The 15,001-nt window shown below is 33.6% G+C and overlaps 1 protein-coding gene across 1 annotated transcript in view; it reads right to left on the bottom strand.

The window, feature by feature from the left end:
* LOC140755084 (protein Wnt-5b) overlaps positions 1-15,001 on the bottom strand; it is a 67,088-nt gene that overhangs the window by 4,874 nt on the left and 47,213 nt on the right. Inside the window, exons 4-6 of the mRNA XM_073090280.1 lie at positions 14,362-14,542; positions 8,173-8,284; positions 4,601-4,703 (exon numbers count right to left, since the gene is read on the bottom strand). Coding sequence (XP_072946381.1) covers positions 4,601-4,703; positions 8,173-8,284; positions 14,362-14,542 — 396 coding nt within the window. The remainder of the gene's footprint in view (positions 1-4,600; positions 4,704-8,172; positions 8,285-14,361; positions 14,543-15,001) is intronic.

Here is a 15,001-nt window from a genome sequence, read left to right on the forward strand (position 1 = left end):
AAGACATTGCAAATATCTAAAATATAAAATAGAAAAGTATTTAATAAGTGACATAAAGTATTAACAACCAGCAATATAAATGGATCAATGCGATGTACCTGTAACATTCGGCCAAATGTCACAGGCACATCGCATTTTTCATTAATAAATGCACTTTGTTTATTCATATTTAAAACACTTTGTACATAAATTATTTGTACCATAAATCATAATGGCGTTTTGATTTTGTGCTGTCAAGTCTGTCAGTTGTAATTGTACGTTTAAAAATAACAAACACTATTTTACGTTATTTTATCAATCCAGAATTCAACATAGCTTATGATGATAAAACATATTATTTGGATAATATGGTAATATAATTTTGAATTTTATAATGGGAATATAAAATATACTTCACGCAATTTTAAGATTTCTGCACGGATTATAAAAAAATGTGTATTACTGCCATCTGTGTTCAAGTTGACGAATTAAGGCTAATTAAGTCAAATAAAATAATAAGGAATTTAAAATAATACTTTATTCAGTTATATCCATATTTTTCTATTGACAGTCAACAACTCGGTTGCCTGGAGACTTGATATCCAACAGTCCTCCACCGCTATTTTCACTTACACCACCAGGGGCGCCGGCAGCATTTGGTCAAGGTGACGGCGCACCAGTATGCCATTTTCAGTTCTGACTTCATAATGGAGTCTACCTAATCTTCGGATGACGACTCCGAACTCCCATTTAACTCTTGGGTTGGTGTAACTGCGGACTTGTACCTTATCACCTTGTCCGAACTCCTGCGTTGGCGGTGCATTGTAATGTAATCTGGATAGTGGGGCGGATTTCTTAAATAAGGCACCTCTCTGCCGAACATTAACTGATAAGGTGATAACTCTTTTGTATTAGGTGTACGTCTCAAGCGTGCCTTGACAGTTAACAGTTTATCAAATAAACTTCCGCTCTTGCTGATATAAAAGAACATTCAGGTATTAGCCGATTATTTTCTTTTTGTACATTCAAAAATTTAAATTTTAGCTTTGTATATATTTCTTCAAATTCGTACCTGTATTTTATTTCCTCTTCTAAATTTCCTTCTTCTGTAAGCCATTCAATTTTTTCTTGAATCGCGTAGAATTTGTTCAAATTTTCTTGTAAAGAATTCAGTCGTATATTTATTTCTTCAATGTCAATTTTTTCTATTCCCGAAATGTAATTTTCGGTTCGTTTCATTAACCCACGTAATGTATCTCCTTATTGTTTTCTCGTTCTTGTTTTTGGCTCGTATTTCCTTATTGTTTTTTAGTTCATTCGACATCTCGTCGCCAATATCAAATAAAATAATAAGGAATGTAAAATAATACTTTATTCAATTATATCCATATTTTTCTATTGACAGTCAACAACTCGGTTGCCTGGAGACTTGATAGTTGGATATCAAGTCTCCAGGCAACCGAGTTGTTGAAAGGTGTTACTTATTTTCGTTACGGAATTTCTCGATTCGGTCGCCGCGCTCAAAGCCCGCGATAAAAGCTATGCAATAGCTTAATATTAAATGGCGTGTACTGTATTTTAATTATGAATTCCACCTATACATATTTAAACAATGATGTCACAAAAATATGAAAGCTGTAAAAGTTAGCCCCTATTAAAATCATCATAATTGAAAGTAGGTAATTTATTACTCCTATTAAATTAAAAATATTTTTCAGGCTTTGTCGGCTTTATCTTTGCGATTTTATGAGTAATTAAAAACCTATAAACAGGATCATATTCATACATTTTTACTTTTTAGTTTATTAGTGTATTAAAAAATAATAAAAATACTGTGATCTTGGTGTCGCCGGTATATTTCAGTACCGTAATAATAAGAACTAAATTATTCATAGTTTTATTCCTTAGTGTAACTTAACACTTTTATAAAAAAAACTTGTTATTAAAAATCTTATTTAGGTATATCCATTGACATAATCTAAATATCATTATTTATATCCCAAATAAGTGGAAATTAATGGCAGTTATCTTGAACCGACATGCTAATTATTATCTTAAGGCTCCATTAACCAGGAACAGTTAAGGCCCAGTTAAAAGGGATACACAAAATACCAGGGCAGCATAAACCAGGGGGACTGATGTGAGCTCATTAGTACTGAGTAGTATGGCATCTATCTTCAGAGACAATGCCAGCCCATTACCGAGTCAATCACTTTGATGGCCTTACGAAACGCTTGCTTTGTTCCGTGGGACCGCTGTGAGTATTTCGTCGGTATCCGATTGCTTCTGTCTTCCTGGTAATTCGTATCATTTAAGTTTTAAGCGGTAGATGGCACCCCACTAATTTATAAGTACGTTCATTTGTTTAGGTGTCCAAGATTTTAAATTGTTTGTTTCTTTGTTAACTCTTTAGATATTTTATAGTTATGTCCACAATTTCTGAATACAACGGTCCTTTATGTTGAATAAAGCTGGGCTTCATATGAAAATGTTATTTATACTTATGAATGAAACTTATAAAATTGTGAAATATGTCGAATAGTTTTTGAAAAGTTACAAGTTTACAAAGTTAAGCAAAGTCAGCTTTCTGTTTCTGGGTCTGGGTGTTTGTGTATTTGTCTATGTGTGTGTCCATGGCACCCACGGCACAGGGAATCCTAGTGTGGAGCTGTGAGTGTAGAAAGCGTTTAGCGTTTACATACAGTCATAAGTTGGATGGATGTCCCTTAGTGGATTTTCATGTGCAGTTTCGTTCTTCAAAGAGAGTTTTGTTATCATTGATGTAAAAATAACCACCACGAGTTGCTCACTATCTTTTTACTTCAGGACTTCCCCAGTTATGGGAAAACCCGTGTCCAGCAATGACACAAAAATAGTCGTAGACAATGTTTGTTTAGCAATCGAGTAAGAATCAATACCATCCAATTTCCTTTTGCACTTATCGATCAAACAGTTTGATGAAATTGTACCTACTTACTTTACGAAATTTACCACTGTTACCTAACTATTTTTTATCCTTATTATTGATAGAGCAAATATAAATATTATTTTATTTAGATATTGAACGTTAACAAGAACATTGTTACGAATTATTATTTATAATACATAACAGATGACGGCCGATGCACAACATAAAATTATTTGATTTTGATGTTCTGCAAATAAGCCTACGTAATTAATAGTTTTCTACATATATAGCCTATACTAAGTTTCTCTGTGTAGTTCTAAACATACGAATAAAACACCTAGAATCAAAACAAAAAGCTTAATTTGTCAATTAGAAGGAAGGTGGTGGAACCCTTTGTGGTTCGACTCCGGCCGCACCACCGCCACACCTATTTCTACCTTATAACAGCAGTGTTAGGCGCTGCTGTGTTCCGGTTTGAAGGGTGTGGTAAGGGAGACAGACTTTTACGAGGCGTTCCAGCTTAGTCCATAGGGGTAGCGGTGCATCTGTGGCCGACCACAGGTAGGAATATCTAATCCTATCTAGGGTTGATTACAGATGTCCATGGGCGGCAGTAGCCACTTACCATCAGGTGGACTGCATGCTCGTCTGCTACTCTTATATTATAAAAAAAAATAGATTACATGTGATTTAAACCGAAATACGCGTAAACCACCTCTCGTCACGGTAATTTTCGAAATCGTAGACAGACTACACGTCAATACATAAATCAGAGTACAGATAGGCAATTTAATTTACAAAATCGACTACCAATAGTTACACGATACGTAGTCATTTACTAGAGTGGCTTTCAGTACAGATTGGAAGTTCGGTTCACTGCCACTTCATTCACTAATGTTTGGTACGTACGTTTTAAATTTAGAGGCCCGTTTTCGCCTCCTACTGTTTTATGCTTTCCTGGTACTTAATTAGTTAAGGGTAATAAAAAAGTCGGTAATTAATATCTTGTGGGTCCGTTTTTAATTATTTAACGAAATTTAAGTATCCAGTAGAATTGTGGTTTATTTTTTTTTGGAAATTGGTTTGTTTTTTAAAACCTTTTTAATGAGAGCGCATGAAATGAAATTGCTGTGTCTACGGAAGTGCTTGTTTCCAAACTTAGATAGAAATTAAATGGCAAATAGCTTTATTACAGAGATGTATTTGTAACCATAGATAAGTTTAAGCGTAAGATACGTAGATTCAGCGTTTTAAGTGGTAGAGTCTAAATTAAATATATTGATATCTGTCTTGCTGAGGATCGAACCCGGAATCCACTGCGTATTAACGCCGCCTAAACGGTGAATTATATTGTGCAATATTATATTATTTAGGGCTAATATTGAAAATTTTGTAATGATTGACTGAAAGTTTGAGCGACTTTAATTTTTATTGCACCATATTTTTCCATTGCATCGAGTAGCGTCAGTATTGTGCAATATTTTTCAAGTCGTCGTCACGAAGAGGACACGCGCACTACATGACCGACTGAACACGAAAACATTGTGCAGTTGTTATTATTGTGCAATATAATTGCTCGTTTGGATTCAGAGCGCTTATCAATCTTATTATACAATAAAAAGTATTGTGCAATATTATTGTCTAGGGGTTGCCTTACAGCATGATGATCGTTCTCTCATACGTGTTGTTAAGCCTGTGTGAAAGCAAACTTACCAATTTCCCGGAAAGTCGCGAGTTGCTGCCAACATGTGATCAGGCTGCATGACCCCGATACTCCATGACACTTGCACGTTACCCTCGACTTCTTTATCACAGCCTGGTACATAGAAAGAAACTTTAATTCTTACTAAATAAGACTTGAAAATAAAAGCACAAATGCTGTTTATTTAGCAGAAATAGATGTGACAGAGGTGCCTCACAATCATACCACTAAGGATTATTATGTTAAACATATTATTTTTAATCATAGATTAGTAAAGATAAAGATACTTCGCCGCCTTGAAATTGAATGAAGCCACAAACGGCTTATTAGTAAGTTCTTTTTTTGAATTCTTGACAAATAAAAACATTTTTAGAGAAAATTTACCAATAAATAACTAATACTGCGTAATTTACATAATAAATAAATTTGAAATAATTTCAAATATTTTATGGACATTTTAGCACGGAGACGTGGCAAAACTTTTTTACGCAACTATTTCAATTCTCAAAATTGGGTACATTTTCTTGTTAGGAGTGAGTAATCTTTACTAATCTATGTTGTTAATAAATATTTATACAATAGAAATTAAATAGTAAGAAAGGGAATATTTTGTAACGGGATTACAGTCCGCGCCAAACGGCGAGTCCGCTCTGCAGTTGTTGCGAGCAGGTGTATTCATACAATTTGCTATGGCGACGCGATTCATTTCTATATTCAGAACGGACTAGCAGTTTTACGCGGACTATACTATACCGTATTTACACCAGGCTCTTGAAAAATAAAAAATAAAATTTAAATTCACTGTGAAAAGTAAGGTTAAAAGTGTTTTTATATTGGATAGTGATAGTGTTGTAATTTGTAAAACACCAAGCAGTAAATGTATAAGGTAAAGTCACCTATTTCCGCGGTATTTTCACCAAAAATAGAAAGAGCGTCAGATATTAAGCATTTGCTACGGCTTAATAAGGAATTAAATAATTTTATCAGAAGCTTTATTATATGTACTCTTAAAATAGACTCGACATTTTACCATTAAATATTGATTTAAATGTGTATTTAAAATAAATATGAACCCAGTCAGAAAACCCTAATTCCGATGTAAAAATCCTTATTCCGATGTATTTGGTTCCTAATTCCGAGTATACAAAATAAAGGAGTGAAAGAGATAGAACGACTGCTACATGGTGTATAAAAATAAATGTTATTTATTGAATTTAGTTTCAATTTAGATTTAATTTTTTTATTATTATTTAAAGAGTAGCTTTATCAAAGTGTTCTTAGGTATGATTAAAAGTAAGCTGCCGAAATAAAACCTTTTTACAGTATAGTTTTTTGACTGGTTAATTTAACATATGTATTTCATGTATTTTTTTTAACTGCAGTCAATTCGTGTATCTGCAATACAATTTTGGGCATTCTTTTTCGTGTACTTTATACTAGGGTTCATTATTGTACACTAGAAATAATATTAATATGGAATATCGTGATGCGGTTTATATTATTTCGTTTTGAGTTATTTCATCTTATTTAAATATCTATTAAAACCGTATAACAATGTTAATTCTTCATTAATTAGGATTAAGCGAATTACTGATACAAACAATAGATTTTTTTTAAAAACCGATGAAAACTTTAAACACCCTGTATAGTATTTTGCGGTTATGCCGCGGATTAATGTGCCCATATAACCTAATTCCGACTTATATACATCGGAATAGCGTTTCATAACTAAAAATCACGTTTCCAAATTCCGATTATTAAATAATAAAATACTTTTACACAATTTAGAAGCAGAAAAATGCTTTATTGAAATATGTACATAATAATATACAATACTTGTTCAATATTACATCGATATCTGGATGAACTTCATTTTCTCTCCTTTGTTGTCCCATAGAAGAAATTAGGAAAGTACATAGTTAGGTCATCTTTGATATTATATAATTAGGTAATGCAGTACAATGCAGTACCTCGGAAAATGATTTCGATATTAATTGAATATTAAATTTGTCAAATTCAAAGCAAGAAGTGCTTATTCATAAAAACAACTACAAAAATTGAAGTTAAAAACAAGTCTATGAAATTGCTATTCCGTGGTATACCTCGGTTTAAGGGACAGCCCAAAATATTTGGCACCTAATGCCGCTGTATTTTTAAACTTATTTTTAATCTTATCTGTTAAGAAATAAGCACAATATTTAAATGTTATCGATTCCATATATAATCAATATAATGTTTTCATCGAAACACTACCACACACATGCAAATTTATTGAAAAAAACACTATTTGAGAAATCGTGACATTCACGTGCAAAAGGCCCAAAATGTATGAAGCATACGTTTGATGTAAGCACTAATGCAAAACTATGCGATTATTTAAAAAACCATATGCACAACACTATTATGATAGCCATATGACAATAGAGTGATAAATTATCTTTTAAATAATATACGTTTCAGTAAAATTGAGTTGGTAAATAGTTTATAAAAGCCGTTTTTGTAAATACCACGGAATTTGGTGCCAATTTCAGAACCCCTCGGCATTAGGTGACTTTACCTTAAGTTACAGGGTACGTAAGTGTAAAATATGAAGTTCTTCACCATAATAATATAGAACTCAGGACACTGAATATGGTAATGAGTGCGGCTTGAACTCACACACGGAGGGTTCCGTACCATTCAATTTTTATTTTTTATTATTTGTTAATTTTGTTATTATCGCTACTGTAGAGTATACATTGTGAAAAGTTATTTTTCGTAGATTTTTGTCATAACGGCAGCTATGGAGTAAATGCGCTATGAACATTTAAACTATCTTCTCATTACGATTCAATAGATAAAACAAATTGCCGATAAATACTTTTATTGTATAGGGAGTACGGATCCATTTTTTCAACTTACTAGGACTAATACGTAATTATAATTTTTAGTATTACTACTTACTATAATTTTTAGTATTTGTTATAGTGACCATAGCAATACACTGTACGAATTTTAAATGTCTATCTATGATTCAAAAGATAGAACCCTGTGACAGATAGGCAGACAACGGAAGCTTAGTAATAGGGTTCCGTTTTTAGCCTTCGTGTACGGTACCCTAAAAATGCCATAAATTTTATCCGAACGCGCACTAATCCGTCTATAAAACTCCGTTTTGCTGAATTTATAACTTGTACAGCCTAGACCCCGCTTCAATGTAGGATTATAGTAAATTATGCTGTCATGTAAACAGCCTTATAAGCCTAAGTTACTTATTACGACTTAGATACATAATATTATGAGATCCTGGTCAATGTTGCTTATATGTAGAACTTATGGAGTATGTTATGTTCATGTTAACGGGATATCGTTAGATAGGATAGTCGATCTACGTATACAAATTACATTTATATATATTTTTTTAATTATATTAACCATTAAATAAGAATTGCTTCATTTATAACAAATAAACAAAGATAAAGGTTCTACTAAATAACTCTAAAACTCTAAATAACTTTAAATAACTCTCTCTACAAATAGCTGCAATGAAAAACATTTTCGACTTGATAACTTATTCAAGCCTGGTAAGGATATAAAGTCATACCCTCCGCCCAGCTTCATTGTTATGCCTGTTCATCAGTTGCCGACCTTGCTCCCGGCTGCCTCGCTTCACCTTCCGTTCCCGCTCTCTGATGTCTACGAAGCCTTCTGTGAACCTGGTAATAGATTGGTGAATGAGAGGTTGAAATCACTGCAATTGAAACTCAGTCTCTCAATCGTGGGGTCCAAAGGTCGAATTCCAGACGCATTTTTTAAATTTTCAAAGTGATATGCGTACAAAGCCGGCGATGCATTGGCGACTCGTCTGGTGTTGCAAATGTCCATAGGCGGCGTTGACTACTTTCCATCAGGTAGCACGTCTGCCTAATCGTTAGGTTAAACTATAAAAAATATATGCGTATTAAAAATTAAATGTGACTTTTAGTAACGATAACGAAAAACATTTTGAGTATATGCCTTAGAATTCTTAAAAAAATATTGAAGTGAAGTGAGATAGAGTGAGCACCAATTCGCACTTGGCCAGCGCTGTGGACTATAGATTTAAATCTCCATGACTTTGATAGGCCTCGTTTTAATTTTTATATTTTGTGTGTCATAAATAACGTCTTTACTTCCTTAAAAATTACAAACGGTTTCTTGTATTTTGGTTCGGTGAAAATGAGCAAAAGCTTATTGTAATAGTTTATTGGTCGCGGTAAGAAGTAAACTTTATCTTGCAATTTTATCTCACGGACACATTTAAAAACTTTATACCTTTGCGATACAAGTCCATTGAAATTTGATTTATATAAAGATACTTCTAAATAAAATGTTATTAGTACGAAGTTTACAAATTATATCTTTTAAAAATAATAATTAAGATATCTATATTTTGTTTTATCTCAGGAAATGTGCCTTACTAATTTTGAAAAGTTCAACCCGTCATTTACTTTCCTTGCAAACTTTTCCGTAACTGTATGATATACGCCTGGTACTCGATACTCCCGAAAGTTTGTGTTACGAAGACAAGGACGTACAGAGTGAGACGGGAAATGTATACGTCACACAATTTTCGTGGATGCTACGCCTATCGCTACGCCGGTTCTACGAGGGGAGATTATCGATTCGTAGCACCTACACTGTCGTAACAAAATAAGTTTATTTGTGTCTACGTAGAATTTATTTTTGCTTACCCATTGTAAGTACTTTATTTAGTATTATAATATTTTCGTAAAGAGACATCTGTTTGGTTGTTAATTAATACAATATTTACAAATAAATGTCTATAAGATTCATGAAATAAATAAAAAACTACTTGAGTTTAACATTTATGCCCGTCTTTGGGCTTTCAGGAACAACCGCTAAGGGACGGATTAAACACCTCCTATGCTTTATGCGAGCCTAGTAGTTGATGTGGCAGTTAAGCAGGCTTAAACCGTGTTAAATCCGGGTTATCCGGAGTTAAGTTGGGATTTATACGGATAAAAGAAAAACATGGGAGTCACGTAATATTTTTATGGGAAAAGCAAAGTATTCTAGAGCTACAATGGACTGTAGTAGTATCTTGACGTAGTCAGAGGAATTACAGGGATTATCTTATATCTTGACTTAACTTACACTTTACTTAGTTTTTCCTGTATGAAAAATAACTTTAGATTTTTATCATAAACTTTAAGTTACTTTATGGCTTCTGTATTTTGTCTTATTAGAATTAATCGATCGATTGATAAAATTTTCTTACTCAAAAATTCCCAAGGGTACAGGACTTTTATTCATATTAGTAAGAACGCCATGGCGAAAAGACGAAAAGAAGTTTTAATACTTCATAATGTCACAAGTAAAGTAAAACTCAGTGATATAAAAAGTTCTAAAAATAAAAATAATACAGTCATACAAAGTCACATAGTTTGTGAATTTGTAGTTGGGATTTAATTTAAATTTGAAAGTTGGAAAAATACTACTACAATAACAATGATATAATTATTGTATAGGATTTTGATCTATCTGAGAAAATATTTATATAAAAGGAGAATTAAATGAAACTTAAACAATATTTTATTTTTAAATATAGTAAGAAAAATGCAAGCACTAAGAACGGCATTTATCTTTGAAGCTTGCTCACGTCTACGCATGCCCAAAGCATTACCCGAATTCCTCACAACCTCTTCCAACCCCGTATTCGCCTGGTGAGAAAAATACTCGAGTGCGGGAAAATCTCCTTTATGAAGTGAAAAGACACATTTTCCTTTGTGAGGGGATACATTCCATTTTCTTTCAAACCCACATACCAAACATTCTTTAGCTTCTAGAAATCATGGTCTCCTAATACAGAAAATTCAAACGGCCAAATGCCGTAAAGCTTTTTTAAAAACTGGCTGATAAAAAACCTTAAAGCTCCGCCTACAAAGAGCTTTTCCGCACACACACATGGGTAATATAACTCCGCCCATCATGTCCATACGTATCTAACACTCACTCAATTGCAATTTGGCTTAGTGTTAGGTTTGTCCTATATCCAGTGTATTTTATGAAACCCTAGTAACTAAGGCATGAATTTTTTCAAAGCTGCATCTTGGGAAATTCCTAGCGAGTTTTTCCGTTGTTCATTCTTTTTTTCTTACGTGAGATTTTTTTAAATACAATTCGGAGATAATTTTATGATAAACAATTAAAATAAGTTGATGGTTATCAAATTAAATAAATACATGTGGATACTACATGGAATAATAAATGTAAGTTATAAATAGAAAATCCTGAAACGGTGCTGAAAGTTTTCATTTTGTGATTAGAGTAACATTTTCTTTCCTCTGCTCTTGCTCCCCTGGTATGGTGGAAAGAAATATGCAGGAAATTTCGCGTTTTAAGGGAAACTTGCCAAGATTTTTTTGATTATTACATCGATCATATTTTCTTGTTGTCTTTCTTGTTGTCCATATATGATTATTATATTTATTGATTAGGGTACAAACATTTATAGAAAATACACGAATAATAAAGAAGACGTTCTTAAAAATATTCAATAAGTATTCGGTTTTGAATTTTTAGTACCGATACGCCTCTATTTCTCATTTTCAGCAGTGAAAGTTTCAGTATTTTTACACGCTTTTTTACATATTTTTTTCAGTATTACGTTTTTTTTCCAGCGGTGTTAGCATTTTCGACCTTTCGCATGAAAGTGTACAAGAGGCGCATAGATGTAAGGAGTTCGTTTCGTCGTGAAAGCTCCAACGTTTTTCACGGACGTTCTGAAGTATTCTGAACTTAGGACATAATTTCTTTCATGAATTTCTTATCAAGCGGCGACATTATTTTGTGCTGACTTGTATTATGGCTTGTATTATGAAGACATATAAAAAATAGTTGAAAAATAAAATACTTTAAGTGAAAGTTCTTTATTAATATTTAAGTTTTGCTGAAATCGGTACATCTCTAAATTACTTTTACTTATGAGCATTTAAATTGACGTTGATTAAAAATTAATTAAATTGGCTGAAGCCGTATTTAACGATTATTAACAATCCGTTTTAACTAACTGGTTATTACTTTAACTTCAAAAATGATTAACGATAATAGATTATATCATAAAATAGTTTTATTACAAAAATAAACAAACATTTCTTCTATTGTATACCAGAACAGTTCAAAGTAAGTTCTAAACTAAGCATTAAGGACATATACAGAGAACCCATACTGCGGTCCTGAAACGCTCTTCAACCATTTTCCTTGCGTATTATGGGCGCCTGGTACCCCACCTGTCTTAAACCGAACTTTGACATCCGTGAAGCTTTTGTGACAGCTGAGTAATGATGGTGAGAGGTGACATTTACTTGAAAATTCTATTACCTTACCTTCATAAACCCTGTTCATGATTTAATTCAATTTATAAATAAATTGTTTTTCAATATCTTTGACGTCGTTCGTTTTTGTAGAATGACATGACCACTTCTCTACATTATTAATATAACTTTGTGATTGTTTAAAATAATATCAATTTAAGTAAATCAATTACGATTGCTTTATTTTTACAAAAACCACGTAATTTTCACCTGTGTTTATCGTTCACCTGGGTACAAGGAAATAAGGAACTTAGTAGATGTCACTTTTCTACCTGAAATCTTCAGCTTCGGTACACGCACACAAAAGTTACAGCAGTGTGACTTTACCATGAAACTGTTAAACGTTCTACGGGGAAAAGACTACGCAAGTACTTTTACATTTCAGGTAAGAAGAGAGGAGTGAAAAATTTGTACGAAGAGTAAAAGAGAACTCATGATACACGCCCACATTTCGCACGTACGTGAATAGGTAGAATAGACTTTATAGAGAGAGAAGAAAATAGAGATTTATCCCGGAGAGAACGAGAAAGAAAATACAATTTACTTCAACGCTACACATTCAAGGAAACTCAGGTGGAGAAAAATCCACAACTGACTCACACATTGCCAATACATAGAATGGAGTAGGGTGTATGTGTGGGTAGCAAACAGGTAAGTTTTACCTTCGTCCGGTTTTTGTTATCCTGGTACACAGGTACGAGGTGGTACAGGTGGATGTGCCTGAAGAAATTTTCAGGTGCGACAAACAGTCAATATTTTCAGGTGAGACGGCACGGCACACCTTTCAGTTTTTCCACACAACCTTGGCAAAATTTCAGGTGAAACATTTTCTGTATGAAAAAGAAATATGATGGCTACAAAAATGAATAGAAAGGAATTCGTTGATTTTCTAGAAAGATTTTTAAAGTATTCTTTAAGGTAAGTTCACCGTTGAAGTTTCTTCGATAAAGTGGGGGAAAAGTACTAGGCTCGCATAAACTGATAGCGGCGTCAGTTAAGCTAGCGTAATGGGCGGAGCCTTGCTTTCAATGTATGTATCAGCGTAGGGATACAATCGTTTCAATGTTGTAGGGTTGGTGGTGCGACGCGTGTTAGGCCGGGAACAAACACCAGGAATCAGATATCCGAAAAGGCTTTCTAAACACTTATGGCATATGTTACATGTAAATTCGACATAAGTATAATCTATAGATTACTGCTTAATAGTGCCGATTATAATAAACACTATAATTCTAAGTCTTATATTTTTTGCAATTATTTTTAAGTCTTCTAACTTGAAGGTAGGATAGAAGCATTTACAACAAGAACTCAGTCCTAATTCTTCCTTGGTCATCAGGAAGTAATTTGACTGTATATGTTTCATTTGCAAATTTCTGCTATATTTATATACTTTGAAGGATTTTGTATCTTTCCTGATGAGGTTTCAAAAAAATGAAGTATAATCTGTATATTAAGAATGTGTTTTCTGAACAGAAATTAAATTATTACGTTTAAAAGGAATTTGAAATCTAAAAAATTGAACTTTTAGACATATTTGGTACCTGAATATCTGATTCGGATTAGATCCTCTGTTTGGTTGGAGCCTAATACTAGGCGGCAACTTCAACATATTCAAGAGATTGTAGTAGTGTAGTTGAATCATAGTAGCTTGTACTAGGAACGCATAACTTAGAGGAGGTGATGTTAGTTTCTAGTTCACTAGAATAGTTTTCTAAGAAAACAGCTTTGAATGAAATAGCATTTTTGGCCATTGTATAATAAAAAAGACACGCGTATCAAAATCAATTAATATTTATAAGTAGGTTAGATCTATTTGATAAATGTGTTGGTATAGTCTGCGCCAAACTGCCAGTCCGCTCTGAAGTTGTTGCGAGCAGGTGTAGTCATACCTACAATTTGCTATGACGACGCGACCCATTTCTATATTCAGAGTTGACTATCAGTTTTACGCGGACTATACCGCATCACCTATTTGGACATGCTAGCATAGCTAATGTATAGGACTACGTAATACGTATTATTGACTTCTTATAGGATTTTTATTATAATATTGTAGGTATACGTGTCTTTAATCTTTTACTGTCCCACTGAAGGCCACGGGTCTCCTCTCGATTTAAAAAGAATTTGGGCCATAGTCCACCGCGCTGGTCAAGTGCGAATTGGTAGACTTCACAAACCTTTGAGAACCTTAAGTATGTACCTGTAAGATTCCTCATGATGTTTTCTTCACCGTTTAAGCAATATATAATTAACTTCTAATAAACACATAGATAATTGTGAAAAAATTGTGGTGTGTTGGTACCTACCCCATGAACCTCATACCCTCGATTAAGAAGCCGAGTTTCAATCTCGTATTTTCCTATAACTAAGTTTATACCTATCTCTATTTAATCTGGTATCCTAGTAGTTGCACTTACTTGTATCCATACTCGAGGTTATCACCACATCCGCCCCACACCCAGTCAGTGTGAAGATGCCGGGGTCTTGCAGCGCGACTGCACCCACAGCTGGACAAGCTACCATCCCTGCACGCTCGCGACACCGCTAACGACACACCCGCTGCCGTGATCGCGTGTGTGAACGCTGTTTCCCGGGATGCTGTGAAAAACGTTTTTTAGTAGGTAATGGATACAGGCACTGCGAGTAAAGTCTTCCCGCTTGTGATCTTGCATATATTGGCAAACAATTTTAAGAAAGATTCGATCAATTTGTGAACAATATAAGTAAGCGTATGGGAAAATTAGGTTGGACTCTACGAAATTAAACTATTTCTTACATACGGAGACTCAGAGACAATTTAGCCATTTTTAATAAAAACTGTGACGTTAGATTTAAAAATACAGGGTCAGGTTTTTTTTCAAAATGAATTGTGTTTGATGTCACCCCATAAATTAATATAATTCAAAGACACCACATATGTTGAAATCCGTTAAGCCTTTTGAGTTTAAGGGCATGCAAAAAACAGTATCCTTCGCAGTTAGCAGTCGGGTAAAAATACTAAACTCGCGCTACGCTAAAAAATATGGATACAAACAAAAGAATATCGAAAAAATAAGA

This window comes from Epargyreus clarus, unplaced genomic scaffold (assembly GCF_041222505.1).
Source record: "Epargyreus clarus isolate Ecla_fem2 unplaced genomic scaffold, WU_Ecla_fem_2.2 ptg000032l, whole genome shotgun sequence".
NCBI lineage: Eukaryota > Metazoa > Arthropoda > Insecta > Lepidoptera > Hesperiidae > Epargyreus > Epargyreus clarus.